At 39.0% G+C, this 21,711-nt stretch overlaps 1 protein-coding gene across 1 annotated transcript in view; it reads right to left on the bottom strand.

Moving 5' to 3' along the window:
• The window catches only part of atrnl1b (attractin like 1b), a 947,890-nt gene that overhangs the window by 391,676 nt on the left and 534,503 nt on the right, over nt 1–21,711 (bottom strand). The window contains exon 25 of the mRNA XM_043712811.2: nt 12,907–12,968. Coding sequence (XP_043568746.1) covers nt 12,907–12,968 — 62 coding nt within the window. The remainder of the gene's footprint in view (nt 1–12,906; nt 12,969–21,711) is intronic.

Genomic DNA, 21,711 nt, shown 5'->3' on the forward strand with positions numbered 1-21,711 from the left:
AGCATCTGCAGACCTCATTTTCTCTTCAGGCATGAGTCAATACCGATTTAGGCATGGTCCAAAATATGTTAATTCAGGAGGAAGGATAATGATAAATACTGCTCTGTTTAGTTTTGTCCTTCAGCCACGCAGCAAACAACTTGGAGACAGTTTTGCTTCCCTGTCAGTCGTTATGAGTTTGTTTGTTTTCACAATGCCACCATTCCAGCCACGTGAAATTTTGGTAAACAAGGTGAAGGTGAAATCTATTATTTCATGATTATATTTTTAAAAACCCTACTCTATCAATCTAGCCCAGATGTTTATTTTGGCCAGTAAACCAGAAGGGACACAGAAACGATCATATGGTCTCAGTAATGTCATTGCAAAACTAAATGATTCATAAACACATTCACTACTGCTGGAAGAGAAAACAAAAAGCTGCAATGCTGACCATAAATTATCTCGAGTATTAAACAATAACATCTGGCTTTGCAGAAACCTGCCAATTATCTTCACATCGGCTTAGCTTGTTCCTCAATGGATTTACATTCCTGATTGCAGTCCTCTCACCATCACTCTCCTGTAATAGCATATTTCAGTCAAGCCCTACATCAGTATTGACTCATCACACTCCAACCAGCGGTAGAACTGAAAAACTGAAATATGGTGTTGTCCTGTCAGTGTTCACTACAGTTGAAAATAGATTCTTCGATTTTCATTGTACAAGTCACCTTCACTAACCACAGCTTCCCAATGCTCATGCAAGCTTCATGGCTTAGTAGCTTCTTTGGCCAGATTAGTGACTGTTAGGCCACCCATTTTCTTTGGTTACAACTCCCTGCCATCTATATTGAACAAATACTCTTGGAGCTCCTCCTCAGTAATATAATTAGAGTGGAAAGAAGCAGATCATTTATGGTTAGTGATTAGCTGAACTTCCTTTTTCCTCAGATAAATCTAAAGTAAACGTACCAATCAAAGAATTTGCATCAGTGTTCATTGAGGAGAGGAACATGAATCTTGAGATTAGAGATAGAAGTTTGATTAGTCTGGATCACGTTGGCATAAGTAGGGAAAATGTGTTGGGTAGGCTAGAGGTTATTAAGGTGGACAAATCCCCAGGACCAGATGGGATCTATACCAGGTTGCTGAGGGAGGCGCGAGAGGAAATAGCTGGGGCCCTGACAGATATCTTTGTGGCATCCTTAAATACAGGTGAGATGCCAGAGGACTGGAAAGTTGCTCATGTTGTCCCCCTGTACAAGAAGGGTAGTAGGGATATTCCGGGTAACTACACAACTGTGAGCGTGACGTCGGTGGTGGGAAAGTTGCTGGAGAGGATACTGAGGGATAGGATCTATTTATATTTAGAAAAGAATGGGATTATCAGTGATAGGCAACATGGTTTTGTGCAGGGCAGATCGTGCCTTACCAACTTAATAGAGTTCTTCGAGGAAGTAACCAAGTTGATAGATGAAGGCAGGGCTGTTGATGTCATTAACATGGACTTTAGTAAAGCATTTGATAAGGTTCCCCATTGTAGACTAATGGAGAAAGTGAAGTCACATGGTGTGCAGGATGTTCTAGCTAGGTGGATAAAGAACTGGTTGAGCAACAGGAAACAGAGAGTAGTAGTTGAAGGGAGTTTCTCGAAATGGAGGAAGGTGACCAGTGGTGTTCCGCCGGGTCAGTGTTGGGGCCACTGTTGTTTGTAATATACATAAATGATCTGGAAAAGGGCACTGTTGGTATGATCAGCAAGTTTGTGGATGACACGAAGATTGGTGGAGTAGCAGAACGCATTAGGGACTGTCAAAGAATACAGGAGGATATAGATAGACTGGACAGTTGGGCAGATGGATTTCAATCCAGACAAATGTGAGGTGATGTATTTAGGCAAGACTAATTCTCGAGCGAATTATACAATAAACGGTAGAGCCGTGGGAAAAGTTGATGGGCAGAGAGATCTGGGAGTGCAGGTCCATTGTACCCTGAGGGTTGCTGCACAGATGGATAGAGTGGTCAAGAAGTCAGATAGTATGCTTGCCTTCATTGGATGGGATGTTGAGTATAAGAGCTGGCAAGTCATGTTAAAATTATACAGGACATTGGTTCGGCTGCATTTGGAATACTGTGTACAGTTCTGGTCGCCACAATACTAAAAAGATGTGGACGCTTTGGAGAGGGTGCAGAGAAGGTTTACGAGGATGTTGCCTGGTATGGAAGGTGCTAGTGAAGAGAGGTTGAGTAGGTTAGGTTTATTTTCATTAGAAAAAAGGAGATTGAGGGGGGACTTGATTGAGGTTTACAAAATCATGAAGGGTATAGACAGGGTGGATAGAGACAAGCTTTTTTCCCAGGGTGAAGGATTCCATAACAAGAGGTCACACTTTCAAGGTGAGAGGTGGGAAGTTTAAGGGGGATACACGCAGCAAATATTTCACACAGAAGGTGGTGGGCGTTTGGAATGCATTGCCAGCAGGAGTGGCACGGTAGATTCACTTAAGATGTGTCTGGACAGATGCATGAGTAGGTGATGCTTAGGAATTGACCGATAGTTTAGACGGTACATTTGGATCGGCTCAGGTTTGGAGGGCCGAAGGGCCTATTCCTGGGCTGTAAATTTTCTTTGTTCTGTGCAATTGGCATGAGAAATTAGCAAGTGAATAGTTCATATGTTCTGGACAGAAAGGATTTGGAGACACCATGTAAGCCTGAACCAAAATATCAGAGTTGCACAAGATATATAGAGAGGTGCATGTTCAAATTGCCAAGATTTTGACTTAAACGCATGGCCTTGTTTTCATATCTTTCCCCTCATCTTCTGCTGAAAAAAATGCAGTACAGATGAAATACATATTATGATCAAACATTACTAAAAAGAGACATGCAGTGGAATCTTGTAGGGATCTGACTGACCCCAGCAAGACTCATCTTGACATCAAGTGCATCGCATTGTATTATTTATGTATTTACTGAGAGGAGAGATGAGTTTCTCACTAGGAAGTAGGGACTTGGTAATTAAGGGAGATTATTAAACATCACACTTCATTAACATTCAGTTTCATCCATTTGCATTTCACAGCTACAGGTACTGATGGCCTGTGCTTGAGCTGCAGTGTTGCATCAAAAATGCCAAGAACATCCAAAAAATTGTGTTCCATTTTTTCAACCACACAAAACGTACCGACAAAGATTAATATTGCTGAATCGCTATTCTGTACAGAGTAACATTTTTTTAACAAAGGCATCTTCTGACACAGAACACAAGTGTCACAATTAAGACTTAAGAAATTGCAATATCAAAATTTCATAAAATACCTACAGTGCGGAAGTGGGCCATTCAGCTCATCAGGTCCAAACCAATCCTCAGACACACTTCCCACCGTTTCCCTGAATTCACATCCCTGGACACCATGGGAAATTTAGCATAGCCAATCCATCTACCTGCACATCTTTGGACTGTGAGAGGAAACCAGAGTATCCAGAGGAAACACACACATACAAGAGGAGATTGTGCAAACTCCATACAGTCGGCCAAAGGTGGAATCAAACCGAGGTCCCTGGCGCTGTGAGGCAGCACTGCTAACCACTGAGCCCCACTTCTTTATGAATAGTTACTTCTCCATTGCATTGGGGAGGTTCAAAAGCATTGAAAGGCCCAGTACATTGGGTAATTGCCTCAAACACATTCAAAAGGCGCTGTTTGATTTCTTTAAGGGAAATATCTCAAAGGCAGAATTTATAATCTGAGCCAGACAATAATATAGCACCATATAAAATGATACTACAGCATCTTGCGTTTAACATTTATCATGTTCATTATCAGTGCTGATCAGGTCTATAGCAGGCTATTTACTATTTTCATTTTATCACTGATTTATGAGCATAAGATTGAACTAAGATAACAAAAGAATAAATCTTAAGAACATCAGAACATTATTTTTGTAATACCCTCTGACTACTTCTGCTCAAAGGCGAATGTTCGAGTGTTTCACCCATTTAAATCTGTTATATTTTATAATGACATTTGAGAAGTAACATTTTTAATTAACTGAAATAATCTGCCACAACAGCAGCATCTCCAACTCCATTGCTGGATGATTTTAAAATACATTATTTATAATAATCATGCCAAATGCACAAAGGAGCTAATCTTTTGAATGTGACCACAATTCCCCATGGTCAAAACAGCATTAGATTCAGAACAAGAGTTATAATTTTTCTTTATATCTATAAACAAGTTGTTCATTTTTTTTGATGCCTCTCTTTTCATAGAGACCTGTTACCTGACTTCATGCAGAGATTGGAGCAATATTTGGAAAGAAGATGTCATTTGATATAACTATTGTTTACTGTGAACACTAACTATCTTACACCATCTTAGCATATTCTTCAACTCCTCATCTGTGCCAAAAATGTTTTAATTCTGTGAACATTTTCTAACTCTGCACTCCAACTACCATTAAAGCATTGTTTCAAGCAACAATCTGAAATTATGTTTTAACATGCTTATTCTATATCACAACATTACAAAGGCAACCTTATCTTGCAAATCTACACATACCAGTATTGAATTGGATTGTATATAATAGTTCAGCAGCAGAATTGCTATTTTCACTACTCAGTTCTTTTCTATTTGAGGATGATGAGACACATTCACTTTTTTCACATTCTGTGCACACAAACTACAAGACGTATCAAAACAGCAAATTGCATTTGTTGGATTCTTTACTTGTGATAGAAAGACAATCATGCAACAATTTTCAGTTAGAGTCCTGCCAGAGATTATGGAACAAACAGAAACAATCTCCCTACAGCATTGGTTAAATAATCCATATCATTCCACTCCAGGTTTCTGTCTTTGTCAACTATTAGTGATAGCAATTATTTATCATCTTTACAACCTGTTTTCACACTGTTACTTTCCAGTTGGAGAATCCCTCATCTAGTAACAAATAGATACAAAGGAGGCCATAAAAGAGGAGAATTTTTTTTTAAATGCTGTAGTTGGTCATTTAGAACCTACTCTTCATTCAGATGTGATTTTACCAAATCTCTTTCAACCTTTATACTGCATAATATTAATAGCTGCAATGATTGAGAATTCATTGCAAATCTTTGTTTAGCTATTTTAAATCTGAGCCATCTTGTTTTAATACTGGTTGAATGGCTTCTTCTGAAATTTGGCTGATACACAATACGACGTGAAGCACTCTTCCTCAACAGATTTACATGTGCAATATAAATCATAACGTAGTTGAAATAACCAGGGATGAAGAAAATAAAGCAAGCAATATTAAAGAATGAATAAGGACAACAATCACCTGAAAGCACTTCAAAACACTATTCTTGAAAAGGTTCTTGAAAGGGTAGAAGCACTGGAAATTGTTTCTATTTTTTGTCACAAACCCATCATAATTTTACACACTGCCAGAAAATCCTATCCATAAGCAGAACCACCTCAGCTTATTTGTAGGGATTCATCCCTGAAGATTCATCCTAGAAATCTTTTTTGAAGCCTCAACAAAGTCTTTTCACATCCCTCTGGTACCCATAATTGGAAATCGTAGTCACAGGAAGATCAAATTATTTTATATAGATTCAGCAGAAATTCTTCACTTATGCAGACCATACCTCTGTTTACAAAGCCCATCAAAAACATAGGTTCCAAAAGGGTACTCAATACAATCACACTTTTATCAGACAATAACACACAACTTGATCATTCAGACTATACTGCCAGCTCTGCTTCTTTGAATCTGGCTCGATGCAAATATCCTGACTAACATCCAAAAAACTTAATTTTGCACAAGCACTACAAACAATAACACTGTGTACAAATGAGAATATCTTGAATTTATTGGTGCATGTGTCCTGGTTTCACTTCAAATTTTCTAGTAATTTTGCAACAATTTATTGATCTGCAATAATGTGGCATTTCTATTCAGGTTTTAACAGAAAAATTACACTTTGCATTGAGCGATAAATATTTCATCATTTCAAATTAAAACTAACCACAATTTATAATAAAAGAACAAATGCTAGAAAACTGAAAAAAAAGTTTGAGAAATAATCAACAGATCAGACAGCATCTGAGAAGAAACAGAGTCAATGTTTCAGGTCTTTGATCTACACCAGTTCTGAATGTTTTTCTCAGCATAAGTGCTGACTAACACATTTCTTGATTCCAATGAAACAAGTAAATTCCTTTTTCCAACTCTCCGATAAAGCAGTTTTCTTGTGAACCTCTCATTCCCCTACAGGAAAAAGCCTAGCAGTAGTTTGAGAACTGGTTTGGCAGTTGGTCCAAAATTAAATATGAATTTCAAAAAGAAGCTACGAAAACGACAAAAAGTTCATTGAACAAAAATACATTGCAGTAATAAATTGTTGGTTTTTAATTTTGCTTTCGTTTTGGGTCAGCATTTGTTGCCCATCCTTAACTGCCTTGGAATTGGGGGTGGTGAGCTGTCTTCTGGAACTGCTACAGTCCTTGAGGTTTAGGGTACACGCAGATGTCATTAGGGAGGATTTTGAACCAGGAACAGTAAAAGAATGGTGATTATTAGTCCAAATTAGAATGGCATGTGACTTGGAGAGGAACTTGTAGCTGGTGGTTTTCCCATATGTTTGCTAACCTTCTCCATCTTGGTGGACAATTTTGAGAGTCAGAAGGTGCAATCTAAGGAACTTTGATGAATGCTTGCAGTGTACCTTGTTGATGGTATACATACGTTGGTGGTGGGAGGGAGTAAATATTTGTGGATGTGATACTAATCGAGCAGACTGCTTTATCCTGAATGGTGTCAAGCTCTTTCATCCATGTTTGGATCAAATCTGCAATGTGGTTAAGAGCTGAGTGGCCCTGACCGAAGCTAAGCTGTGCAAAAGAAATCTGGCAATTCCTTTGCAATGTGCTGCTGGACAACACTGTCAGTAATCCCTTCACCACTTTTCTGATAAGCGAAAGTAGATCGATAGGATTATAATTGGCTAGGTTGGATTGTTCTGTTTTCTGAATTGGAGGTGGGTAAGAGTGACTGCCCTGGACATCAGGGCTACATTTGACAATGTGGAGTTAATGGGAATCAGGGAGAAAACTCTCTGCTGGCTGGAGTCATACCTGGGACAAAGGAGGATAATTGTGGTTGCTGTAGGTAAATCATCTCAGTCTCTGGACATCACTGCAAGAGTTTTTCAAATAGTGCCCTATGCGCAACCATCTTCAGTTGCTTCATCTCCTCTTCCCTCACTGTAAGCTCAGAATTCAGGATGTCCCCAGGTAATCTCAGTGTTCAACACCACATACTTGGGCAATTTTCAGCTTTGTTGTGCAGATGACAGCATTATAGCTATACTGAAACAACTTGGCTGAAGCAAGTCGTCAGTACTATTGACAAAATATTGACAGAGCCCATTGTTTTTAGGCATAGATATTCTAGTTTTTTCACGTCAGACAACTGTGTCAGCACATAGCAATGTTTTGAGACCACAACAAACATTATAATAACACAAGTGAATAGAATTCAGAATACAGAATTTCAGGTTGGATAAATGTGACTTATTGCTTTTTGGTACAAAAAACAAGGGTAGGATTTATAAAATTAATGGTAGGGCCTTGGGTAGTGTTGTAGAACAAAGGGTACTAGGGTTTAGACACATAATTCTTTGAAGTTTGCGTCACATATAGACAGGGTGGTTAAAAAGGTATTAACACGCCTGCCTTCATTGCTCAGTCGTTTGAATATAGGATTTGGGAAGTCATGGTGAGGTGGTACAGTATGTTGGTGAGGTTTCTTCTGATGAACATGATGTGCAGTTCAGGCTGCCAGTTGTAGGAAGGATATTATTAAACTGGAGAGGACTCAGAAGAGATTGACTAGGATGTTGTTGGGTATGGAACATATGACTTACAAGAAAAAGGCTGCTCAAGCTGGGACGTTTTTCACTGGAGCAAGGATGTTGAGAGGTGACCTTATAACAGTTTATGAAATAATAAAAGGTATAGATAGAGTTAATAGTAGTTGTCTTTTCCCTAGGATAGGGGATTTCAAGGCTAGGGGGCACATTTGTAAGGTGAGAAGAGAGAGATTTTAAAAAGACATGGAGGCAATTTTTTTATACAGTGGGTGATTTGCATGAGGAATGAACTTCCTGACGAAGTGGTAGATGTTTAAAAGGCATTTTGATAAATACATGAATATGAGAGATTTGGAGGAATATGGACAAGGAGTAGGCAAGTGGGAATAATTTAGCTTGGATTATGCTTGGCATGCACTGGTTGGACCGAAGGGTCTGTTTCCTTGCTGGGTGACTCTATATTTATTGAACCTATATTTAATGTCACCTTCAGTGTACCTTCAATTTTTTTTTTTGTCTAACACTATGTCAAGGTGTTGCCCCAACATTTGAGGTAGATGCACCTTGCTGACTGTAATGGCTTTTTAGATTAGATTAGATTAGATTACTTAGAGTGTGGAAACAGGCCCTTCGGCCCAACAAGTCCACACCGACCCGCCGAAGCGCAACCCACCCATACCCCTACATTTACCCCTTTAACCTAACACTACGGGCAATTTAGCATTGCCAATTCACCTGACCCTGCACATCTTTGTGACTGTGGGAGGAAACCGGAGCACCCGGAGGAAACCCACGCAGACACGGGGAGAATGTGCAAACTCCACACAGTCAGTCGCCTGAGTCGGGAATTGAACCCGGGTCTCTGGCGCTGTGAGGCAGCAGTGCTAACCACTGTGCCACCGTGCCGCCCATTGCCACCGTGCCGCCCATTGTCATCTGGAGCTCAGGGCCAGGATGAACCCCATCCTGCTGAGAGTATCCTGAACAGGTGCAGTCTCCTTATGCTGACCAGCTGGAGTCAAGCAGAGGAGAGCTGGAGAGATAGGACACCTCTGAAGTGACCTGAGTTGAAGGTCCAAGGGTGCATGCCTGGCTCTTCTCCCTGTTCGTGAGTCATTAACTACAGAATTCTTAGGTTCTGACTTGCTTGAGTATTCACAGTATTTTCTATCTGCCCTAACTGATCCAATTTTGGCCAATGGTAATTGTAAGGACATTGTTGGTAGGAAATTCAATGATGGCAATGAGAGGTTGGTTAGATTCTCTCAGGTTGGTGATTAGTGTTTGTGAGGCACACATATTATGTATTACTTACTAGTGCAATCTAGATACTGTCCAGATCTTGTGCATGTATGCACAGACTGATTATTCATCTGAGGAGTTCTAAATTAAAACTTACTGTTCATCACAACAGATGCTATTTATCACACTTTGTTTATCACAAGAAGCCAATTCTCATCTTATAGATGATGGATATAAAGTCATCAGTATCACAACTGAAGATGGTTAAGCTTGGGAACTCATGCAGCAACGCTCTGTACTGAGATGATTGGCTCAAACAATCACCTTCCTTTGTGTTAATTATAATGACTGCAATATTTCTGTGCATTCCAACTGATTTCAGTTTTGGCCTGGATGCCACACTCACTCAAAAGCTGACATGATGTCAAAAACAATACCTCTCACCTCACCTTCTGAATTTAGTTCTTCTGCTAACATTAAGACCAATGAGATCTGGAACTTAGCAATCCTGGTGACAAACATGAACAATGTTACATAGATTTTTGGTGAAGTGCTGTTTGGTAAGTATTGTTGATGACACATTCTATTATTTTGCTTATGCTTGAGAGTGGACTGATAGGATGATAACTGGCCATACTGGATTATCCTTTTTTTTTCTGTGGACAGGACTTAGCTGGGATATTTCTGTGTTTGGCAAATACCAGTGCTGTAGCTGCAAAAAAATAATTTGGCCAGAGCGCAAATCTTCAGCAGTATCGTTTAGAGGTCTTCAGAGACTGTAACTAGTGTGTTCATCCATTTCTTGATATTAATTGGAATCAAACTAGTTAAAGACTGGATTCTGTGATGACCAACATTGCAATATAAACCTAAGATGGATAATCCAATCAAAGTTTCTGGCTGAAGATGGTAATTACTTTATCCTTTGAACTCTCACACCAAGTTTCAGAATCATTGAAGATGGGCCTGTACATGCAACTTTCTTTGCCTATTTCTTGCCTAGCTGCTTCTCATTATTCACAATTGGATATAGTGGGGCTTCAGACCTCAAATCTCATACATTGATCGTGATATTGCTCTGTCTGTAGCACTCTGTTTCAGCTTTGTAGCATGCATATAATCCCCCGTTGAAACATTTGTTAGGTTGGCATCTCATTCTAATTAACGACTCGCTCTTCTATAATCTTAATGGAACCTTGTGGTAATGGTTGAGTGAGCTATCCCTTATTGGGCAATGTGGTTGAAAGAGATTCAATTAAACAGATTGAAATTGAGTGCAATCTTGAGGTCTCTTGTGTAACAGTGGTAGTTTCCCTGCCTCTAAGTCCTGGGTTCAGGTTCCACCTGCTCCAGAGGTGTGCAATAACATATCTGAACATTTTGATTAAAAATGCCCATACTGCACCACCAAACATGATTGATGAGTTGTCTTTGAGGCTATTATGCATGAAAAATATTCTAAACAGGGAAACAGGCTATTTTACAAAGACTACCCATTACAGCACAGTCCCAGCAACAGGCATGTACTTTATCAGATTCATAACTGAGGTTGCAATCTAATTTCTAGACCAATATTTCAGCTTGCCTGATAAATGTCTCAAATCTTTGGTGCTTAAAGATAAGACAAAAGATTTAGGTGGAATGATTAAAAAAATACGTAAAGAAATTAGGACGTAAACAAAATGAATTATACTGAAACTTTTCAAACAACATAAATTTGAAAGCAACAAATCACAACTTATAATTTAAGCTTTAAAAAGTCAGGACCCTAATAATTACAGTTTTGTTAACTTGTTGCCTGCAGTCAGTATGACAGATGCATATTATAAAATAAATCTTAAGTGTAGACAACGATGTTAAAGTAACAAGATGATGAATCAGTGATTAAACGCATAAGTCCACAAGAAAGCAATGCTGTAATACTGCTGAACAATAGTAGCATTAGCACAATATGTAGTAGTAATTACAAAACAGAAAAACTGTTGCAGCCCTACCACCATGGGTTGCTGAAGTATTTGAACTGGAAAGATCTGATAATAAATACTAATCTGCTTAACTTATCTTTGCCAGGAAATAACTATTATAACTAATGCCCACAGCATTCTCATAGTTCAAAAGAGGGAACTGCAACAAGGTTCCTGTATCTGTCTAATATTAAAATGCATGTGTATAATGGACAATTGAAGAGAAAAGTATTGAGCTTGGCTAACACATTGTGCTTGAACAGCATGCTAGCACTGATATCTAGCTATAATTCTAACCAACGTGAATTTTGTTTTACTACTCACTTGTGGGTGTCACTGGCTGGCAAGCATTTATTGCCCATTCTTAGCTGCCTTTGAACGGAATAGCTTGTCAGGCCATTTCAGAGGGCAGTTGAGAGTAAACCAAATTGCTGTGGGTCTGGAGTCACATGTACAGGTGAGCATGACAGATTTCCTTGAAGAATATTAGTGAACTAGATGGGTTTTCTAACAATCGACAATGCATTCATGGTCATCAGTAAATTTTAAAATTCAGATTACTGCTGAATTCAAATTTCACCATCTATTATGGCAGGATTTGAACTTGAATTTCTGGATTAATAGACTAGTGATAATACCAGTAGACCATCACCTCCCCTGAAGAATTATGAAGCATAAAATCACTCCAATCAGTCTCTTCAACAGAAATAAAAAGAAAGATAACAAAATGAAAGGTGAAAAGTAAAGTCTCCATTTCACCCTTGCTTTAAATAAAGCATTGCAATAATCCAAAAATGTAAAATTATTCCTTAAATCTACTATTCTCAGCTAAAGGCATTCTAGGAAATGCAAGCTATGTTCTTCATAACAAAAACTTACAGCGAGTCTGAAGCTATTCAAATGTATTTACTTAAACTGCCTTAGCTGGGAAGACCTAATTCCTATAAGTTCATGAATCTGTTACTGACCATGAAACATTTGTGAAACCATCCAAGGAATACTACATTCAAGTTAGCAAATTGTAAATAAAAAGACAGGGAAATATCAGGAGATTATCCAATGTATAATCATGAAGTCATGAACAGAATAGGAAGTTAAGTTTAGTTTCATTGAAAGAAAACATAAAACACTAAGATGGATATGAGAAGTTTTCTCTCTAAAGAAAAAGGGAATGGCCAAGGTGGATATTGAAAATGGTTTACTGCAAAGAGAGGACAAAGCATAATAAAAATCTGAAAAAGCCATGAATGAGTTTGAAGGACATCAATTTATCAAACAAAAACTTCTCAGCAGTGCAGTTAATATAAAGTGTCAAAACATTCAATAAAAATTGGAATAATTTCTTATCCAACAAAAATGGAAAAGTCTGGATGAGACAGAAGAAAGTCTTTCTGGAATTTAAAAAAGAAATGTTGGTTAGTTGCAAACAGCCACATTTGCAAACAGCCAGTCTAATAGTGAATGGAGAAGGATAGATCCAATTCCTCCAGCAACAACTCGCTTTTATCCGCTATTGGACAATTTGGCATTCATGAATAAGCCTGACAACCTAACTGTGGGTCTGCAACCAAAGAGTTCAAGTTGCATAAATGCTTCATCAGTGAGAAAATGCTGAGAGAGGCAGACAGAGAGAAAGAAAGAAAGAGAGAAAGAAAGAAGGAAGGAAAGAGAGAAAGAAAGGAAGAAAATGGGAGGGGGGGGGGAGAAGAGAGAGAGAGATTATCTGAATTGCTTCATATTTCTAGCCAATTAAATTGTTGGAACTGTATGCAAATTTTATACATGCATTTTTGGAAACAATGAGTATTCCACATGAGTTATTAGACTAATTTAACGCTTTAAAATAGGTTCATACCTGAAAAATGTAACAAAGAATTGGACGAGATCCATAAAGCTACTGTGTTGTGAAAAGGAAATCTGTGGAAGAGACATTTGAAATATAAAAATTACTATATCTTGAAAATAACATATGGGCATATCCAAAATTTATTCACTTTTTAAAAACATTTGAGAATATTATAATCAGATTCTTTTTACAACAAAATCACAAGTTGAGTTTCTCAAGTGCTTGCTGCATTGTTAATTGAACTTTAGTAGGATATAAGTTTGATTAATTCTTCAAGTCTGACAAACAATACCAAATTCATGATGTTTCACTGCTATGAAAGGAGCTATCCAAAAAAGATAATGCCCTAATTATTCAAGAACTTTGCATACCATGGATATTTGTAAAATCATAAATAACAGAGTTAATATATACCACTTCCAAAATACTATCCAAAGTTTAAAAAGTATCATATTAATGGTTTTAGCTTGCACTAATGATCATATAAAAATAAAAACAAAATGACTGGAATCCTGAATGTTAGGATTTTAACAGGTTTACAAGCTGCACTAACTGTGAAGCCACCCTGTAGTAGTTAGACACAGCTGTTGTCAGCTTCGTCTAAAATAAAAATACAATCATAACCTCCACTGAAAGATTGCAGCGTAACCATAATAAGTAGCTGTTATTACACACTGACTTTTTTCCAAAAAAACTCATTTGCAATGTTTTGCACAGAAATGACAAATAAATTTGATGTGACACAAGGCTATTAGTGACCATCTGGCAAATACAATAATAACAGAACTTCACTGTTTGCAAACAGCAGGCCTCTCTCATTTTACTAGTCTAAGAATAACTCTGCCGCGAAACTGAAAACTAGCCAATCTACACCCAACAATAATGCTCATATGAGAACACAAATCCACCGATCAATAGTTGATCTTTTTACTTGTACTTTGTCTAATCTAATCTACCACATTTGCATGATCCAATAGTTAGATGGGCCACCTACTACATAATAAGTCCTACAGACAAGGAAGGTACTGTACTTTTTTTGGAATAACAATAGAAGCAATACATTTTGCTTCAGTGCTACGAGTTAAAGAGTTGAAAATTCAGTTAGAATTTCTATTTCAGATTGTTATTCAGTGACCTAGGCAAGCATTGCCACCAGCTGTGGACAAAATCATCTGTGATGCCCAATGAATACTATATTAATGCTTGATCTTTTAGTTTCCACATGTGAATTAATGCAAGATATGGAGGGTTTCCAGTGTCCATGGAACAATACGCCAGTATCTTTGCTGAGGGATGAGTGGGAAGGGTCAGTGTTTAACAGGAAAAACATGGACATTTTATAATTAAATTATTGCACTATGATTTTACCAGTAGTAGGGAAAGAGAACACCTCTTGTGAACATGACAGCATTCTCCAATAATTGATTTGTTTAATACATTCCCAATTTGTAATTGCCACAAGGAACAAAACAATAAAAACCAGTTTACATTGTTGCAACATCTGTTTATGACCTCAGAAAGGCATGCTGTGTTTCGTTGTTGTGATATTGTGGTTGATGAGATGGGTGAGCGAAGCTGTTTGCCATTGTGCTGACTCGACTGACCTTCAAAAATTGATCTGCTTAAATTACCAAAACAGACACACCAAAAAAGATCCAATCTCCACTTCCCAAAAGGCCATACATGCATTCATTTTATATCAGTTATGTGACTATATTCTCAGTATCATAAGCTCCTAACATACCTTAATTTTCTTAAAATGCTCATTAAGCTAATAAACCTCAGTTTGTCCTTTCTAGATCTCACATTACAGGAGTCTCTAATAGGACTAGTACAGGAGCAGTAATTTTAATCTTCAATTTAAATTGGTAATTATGTAACACTTAAGGAAAGTGTGCATCTATATAATATCTGCGCAAGGCCAAATTATTCTATAAAGCTGCAAGATGTTAAAAACTATTTGACAAAAAATAAATAGAAGAAAATTTAGAAAAAGATCATTCCCCTGTCATTTCTGCCACCTTCCCCAGAATGCCACCACCAAACCCATCTTCTCCTCCCTTTCACTCTCACTGTCCCATGAACACTGTTCTCTCTATGACAGCTTGGTCAGAACACTTCTTCATTCCCCTATGGCACCTACCTATGCAATCACAGAAGGTGCAACACTTACCTCTTCACCTCCGCCCTCCATACTGGCCAAGGCCTCAAACACACTTCCCGGTGAAGAATCTTTTTACTTGTACTTCGCCTAATCTAGTCTACCACATTTGCTAATTACAACATAGTAACCTTTACATTTGCAAAACCAAACACAGACTGGGTAACCACTTTGTAAAACAGCTCTGCTCTTGTCCACAGGAATGTCTCTGACATTGCATCCTCTTGCCATTTCAATAAGCCCCCTTGCCCTAATGCTAATGTTTCTCTCCTGGGCCTGCTGTCAAGTGTCAATGAAGGATAACACAAGTAGAAAGAACACCACCTCATTTTCTGCTGTAGGTACTTTAAAGCCTCTAGGACTCAATGCTAAATTCCACAACTTCATGATGTTTATCCTCCATTTCTCTCACCTTCTTCTTCCCACTTACCCCATCTACCAAAAGGCATTGTTTTGTTTGTGTCTTCTTTAATTTGCTCTCAGTCAACAAGATCCATTTTCATCCTTTCACACCTAAAATTTACTACCATTTTACATTTTACACCCCATGGTTTGGTAGGACTATGGCAACTTCTTATTTCTCTTTCACTCCAATTAGCAATCCCTTTGTCTTTAGCACTGTGTCACCTTGTCAATTATTCCAATTGCCCTTCCTATGCCTTTGTTAAAAGAATAAAAAGCATTTTCTAATCTCTTTCAGTTCTGAAGAAAAGTGATATTAGACTAAAAGCATTAACTCTGTTTCGCTACCCATAGTTGATGTCAGACCTACTGAAATCTCCAAGAATTTTCTCTGTTTGTTACAGCTTCCTCACCTATTTAGGAACTGGAGTGGGTACTGATTCCACAGCGAGCACTACCTTATAATAGATAAGATTTTCATCAGAATGAACACACTATAAAGTCCTGAATTACTGCACTTTGCATGTGTTACATTGTTAGGGAGAATAAGACCAATTGAAAATGGTGCACTGGCTTGAGGTCGTACATACCAATAAAATATAAAACAAATGATACCTTCTGACAACTGATCAAAATGACGATGATTTTTTTTTAACTACAACCAAAGAGAATGTCAAATATTTAAAGAGCAGAGAGAGATCAAGACATTCTGTCAGATATGTTTCATCCAGAACTTAGGTTTCACGAGTAGTTGGTGAATACGAAGTCATTTGTAAATTCGAATGAATTTTACTTCTGGAAATTATTTTCTCTCCCTTCAATCCTGCGTTACTTAGCAACTATAAATTCTTGAAATTTGTTAACAACTTTGGTTTGTTCAGTCAGTTGTCCATGAAGAAGCAAAAGGGTTGAACATTCAAGAAATTGTACTGAAGACTTGTGCTCCAGAACTTGCCGTTCCCGTAACTAGGTTTTTTCAGGACAGTCGCAGGCTGGCATTAGATTTTTAGATTACTTTACAGTGTGGAAACAGGCCCTTCGGCCCAACAAGTCCACACCGACCCGCCGAAGCGCAACCCACCCATACCCCTACACATCTACCCCTTACCTACCACTACGGGCAATTTAGCATGGCCAATTCACCTGACCTGCACATCTTTGGACTGTGGGAGGAAACCGGAGCACCCGGAGGAAACCCACGCAGACACGGGGAGAATGTGCAAACTCCACACAGTCAGTCGCCTGAGGTGGGAAATGAACCCGGGTCTCTGGCGCTGCGAGGCAGCAGTGCTAACCACTGTGCCACCGTGCCGCCCATCGTGCCGCATCTGCTGACAATGTGGAAAGTTGCAAACTTATGTCCTGTTCACAAAAAAAACCAACCTGCCAATGACTTCCCTATTAATCTACTTTGATTTGATTTAATATTATTCTTGGAGATTTCAGTAGGTCTGACATCAACTATGGGTAGTGAAACAGAGTTAATGCTTTTAATAAAGGTAATAAAACAGTATGCAGAATCTAGTGGTACAGCTGTATAGAAAGTGCAGTTAATCATCAACTCTAATACATTGAGAGATCCATTCATATGTTTGTAACAATGGGGAAGAAACTGTTCTTAAATCTGTTGGGTGCGTGTTTTCAAACATCTATATCCTCTGCCCAATGGGAGAGAGTGGAAGAGAGTATAACCAGTTAATTATGTTGGCTGCTTTCCCAAGGCAGCGGGAAATATAGATGGAATCAATGGAAGGAGGGCTGGTTTTCATGATGGATTGGACTGCACTCACAATTTTCTGTAATTTCAGTTGCCATGCCAAGCAGTGATGCATTCAGACAGGATGTTTTCTATGGCACATCTATAAAACCGGTAAGAGTCATTGTGGACATGTCAAATTTCTCAGAGTATTGAGTACAGGAGTTGGGAGGTCATGTTGCGGCTGTACAGGACATTGGTTAGGCCACTTTTGGAATATCGCATGCAATTCCGGTCTCCTTCCTATTGGAAGGATGTTGTGAAACTTGAAAGGGTTCAGAAAAGATTTACAAGGATGTTGCTAGGGTTGGAGGATTTGAGCGATAGGGAGACAATTAATTGGCTGGGGCTATTTTCCCTGGAGCATTAGAGGCTGAGGGGTGACCTTGTAGAGGTTTATAAATCATGAGGGGCATGGATAGGGTAAATAGACAAATTCTCTTCTCTGGGGTGGGGGAGTCCAGAACTAGAGGGCATAGGTTTAGGGTGAGATGTGAAAGATATAAAAGAGATCTGAGGGGCAATTGTTTTCATGCAGATGGTGGGGTGTATGGAATGAGCTGCCAGAGGAAGTGGGGGAGGCTACTGCGATTGCAACATTTAAAAGGCATCTGGATGGGTATATGAATAGGAAGGATTTGGAGGGATATGGGCCAGGTGCAGGCAGGTGGGACTTGATTGGGTTGGAATATCTGGTCGGCATGGACAAGTTAGCCCGAAGGGTTTGTTTCCATGCTGTACATCTCTATGACTCTATTAAGTGTATAAATCCTGCTGTTATTTGCATTTCAAAATGTAGCATCGCGCATTCATCTAAATTAAACTCCATCTGCCACTCCTCAGCCCATTGGCCCATCCGATCAAGATACCTTTCTACTCTGAAGTAACCTTGTTTGTTGTCCACTACACCTCCAATTTTGGTGTCATCTGCAAACTTACTCACTATACCTCCTACGTTCTTCACAGGAAGCACAGGGCAATTGATATGCTAATTGTAAAGTCTTTGAGTAATTGTTTCTATGCAACAGCTTACAACAGCCAGTGGGAGAAATAAACTGGCTTTCTTCAAGCTTTGCTAACTTTTACTGTGGAGACATAGTGACACAGCTTTTTTCCAGTTTGGAGACCTTGTGCCTCTGTAGTTCACACAGACAAGCTGTGAAACTTCCCAGGAACCAGAGAGTTGTTGTCAGCCTGATGACCTCTGGCATCCACAACCTATTGCTAGCCAAATCTCTCTCTGCATGCACACACTGTTGCTGCCCAACCAACTAAGGGACATTGCAGCATAATTGTCGCCTTAACTGTGACCATTGTGAAGAGGGAAAAGGAACCAGGTGGAAAGATTAAGGACCAGAAAATCCAAGCAGGCAAAAAAGATCATTTCAGTGAACACTGTGGACAGAAGCCATTGATGTGCTTCCCAATTTCTTTTTCTTTCCACCCATAGCATGCATGAGTGAGAGCGTGAGTGAGTGAGAGTGTGTGAGAGTGAGTGAGAAGGGATTAGAATTTTAGCAAGCAGGGTTATATGCCAACAGTTTATAGTTGAATATTGTAATTCGAACAGTCCTTTTACAATGTAAAGCCTGTGTTTTTAAATTTACAATAACAGTTGTGCTTATTATATACAAAAACCTAGACCATACAAAAACCTATTTTCTGTTAGCCTGGTGTTATCAAAAGGCAAACTGGGGTCTTTGCATATTTAGATTTTTTTTTTAAAAAGCATTTGTGATGACTCCAGGAATACTGGGCTTTTATTCTAAGCAGGAGAAAGTGAGGGCTGCAGATGCTGGAGATCAGAGCTGAAAATGTGTTGCTGGAAAAGCGCAGCAGGTCAGGCAGCATCCAAGGAACAGGAGAATCGACGTTTCGGGCATAAGCCCTTCTTCAGGAATGCTACCCAAGCATGCTACCTAAATGAGATGTGACAGTTGGCTTTTCATTTTTCCTTCTGTTTACTAAACGTTAATATTAACAACTGTTTAAAGGCTTTACAAATTGTATTGTTCCCACATTCAACAAAGACAAGACATTATGCTGCAATTGGTGTTAGGGAGAAGGGAGGAACTCCTTCAAATTGGATTCAAATAGGGTGTGGCATTAAGGACAAGTAGCCACTGCAGCTTCAGTCTTAAAGCTACAGTTACAAATGACATCTGATGTGACAGGTGATGTAAAGTGGTCATACATTTACAGACATGAAACTCTACGTCCAATAAAGTGTCACCCATGCCCTTGTGCCCTCAGAAGCTTTCCTTCTGCCCATCACTGGTGATGGGCACGATAGCAAGAGCATGCACTGTCGAAGTGTGGTGCATTTATATATGCTAAGCAATGAAGAATTGCTTGAAATAATTCACTAGAGCTCTCAGAGGGAAACTCTGCACGAAACTCCCTGAAATTGACACTTGGCTGATTTTTGTTAAAACTCAGTCTCTTGTTTCTAGCTGGGTGACCACAACATGGACAAACACAGACATTCTTCACTACTTTTATTTGAAATTGGCATCTTTCAAATAGTACTTCAAACCAAAAACATGTTTAATTGATCAGATTGAAACAAAATATATGTCTTGTAGCACAGGATGAAGAGGAGCATTCCAGTGTTCTTCTGAGCATGTATTTATTTGTCATTTTATCAAATTTATAGTCTTGTGTTAAAATCTGCCATGTTTGTCTATATATCAGATTTGTTTTTAAAAAATCTTAATACATATTGATGTAATCTTGTTGAATTTTCTCTGGCAATTTAAGAAGGGAAAAAGACAACGATATACCTCAATTTATCCATTATATCCCTGGGATGAAAGTATTGTTTAAAAAAATAATTTTCTCACATCTTAATGCTGTCAGAAATATTCCCAAAATAGGAACAAAGGAACAGAAATTGTGTACAAAACTGAAGAAGTAACTTCAACATCTGTATCATCCTTTTCCTTTGTGTCAAAGTACATAAAGAAAACAAAAAGTCCTCCTCAGCAGAAACTAACCAGCTTACAAATGAAATGCCTCAGTACTGCTTATATTACCCATTATTATTGATTTGTACCTATTGCTGTTATCCTCAACAGGCCAAACTGAGGACTGTATCGCAGGCTTCCCTTGTCTTCGAATATCAGTTTTGATGCCTGGATTCCTATTGAAAATACACTTTTTGTCTTCAAAGTTGAATATTTTAACCAATCACTAACTGACAGCTAAAATTGGGTTAAGCATATCCAGAGTATATTGGAATGCCATGCGTTGCAAAGATGTAAAAATGAAGATCATTACAAAGTGAATGCTGAATAGTTTGGCGCTACTACAGCTTTGTAGCATTGTCCTTTGAAAATATGGGAAGGGCCATCTATTTGAAAAACAATGGGACACACTCACAGGGGAAGCTATAAGCGTTGTGATCATGTTTCTGCAAACAAAACTACTTGGCAAAGAAATACACTGGCATTTTAAAAGATTTTCTGAAGTAATACAATGAAACACTCTGTGAAAGTCACTTTTGTGCAGGTTACAATATTGTAATTGTTCAAGGATGTTGTAATGTCAGCAATTGTTGAAAGTTGTTTCACTCAAAGAAAATCATTGTCAAGTAAACCATTACAATCCAAAACTGATTGTCTCATATTTAATAGAAATGTGAGAATTTTCACAAGAAAGACTGGCAAGTAAATGAGCAACTAACGTCCAAACCAAACATTTTTAAATGGAGGAGGAGGAAGTGAGGACTGCAGATGCTGGAGATCAGAGTTGAAAAGTGTGCTGCTGAAAAAGCACAGCCAGTCAGGCAGCATCCGAGAAACGGGAGAGACGACATTTCGAAGATAAGCTCTTCATCGGGAATGAAGGGGTGGACCAAGAGGTCTGAGAGATAAATGGGAGGGGGTTGGGGCTGGAGGAAGGTAGCTGGGAATGCGGTATATAGATGGCGGTGGGGTGTGATGGTGATAGGTCGGAAAGGAGGGTGGAACAGATAGGTTTGATGGAAGTTGAACAGGTAGGACAGTTCAAGAGGGCGGTGCCAGGTTGGAAGGTTGGACTTGGGATAAGGTGGAGGGAGAGGAAATGATGAAACTGGTGAAATCCCATGATCCCATGTGGCCGGAGGGTCCCAAGGACGAAGATGAGTCATTCTTCCTCCAGGCGTCGGGTGGCTAGAGTCTGGCGGTGGAGGAGGCTCAGGATTTGCATGTCCTTGGCGGAGTGAAAGGGGGAATTAAAATGTTTGGCTACAGGGCAGTGGGGTTGTTTAGTGCGTGCCCCAAAGACGTTCTGTGAAACATCCCACAAGTTGGCATCCTGTCTCTCCAATGTAGAGGAGACCACACGGAGAGCAACGGACACAACAGATGAAGTGTGTGGAAGTACAGATAAAGCTCTGTCCAATGTGGAAGGATCATATGGGGCCTTGGACGGAGCTGAGGGGGCAGACATGGGCACAATTTTTGCACTTCTTACGGTGGCAAGGAAAGGTCCACGACTCCTTTGTTAAGTC

Source organism: Chiloscyllium plagiosum, unplaced genomic scaffold, assembly GCF_037043375.1.
Source record: "Chiloscyllium plagiosum isolate Xiang-an unplaced genomic scaffold, Cpla_swu_hap1 HiC_scaffold_22, whole genome shotgun sequence".
In the NCBI taxonomy this organism is placed as follows: Eukaryota; Metazoa; Chordata; class Chondrichthyes; order Orectolobiformes; family Hemiscylliidae; genus Chiloscyllium; species Chiloscyllium plagiosum.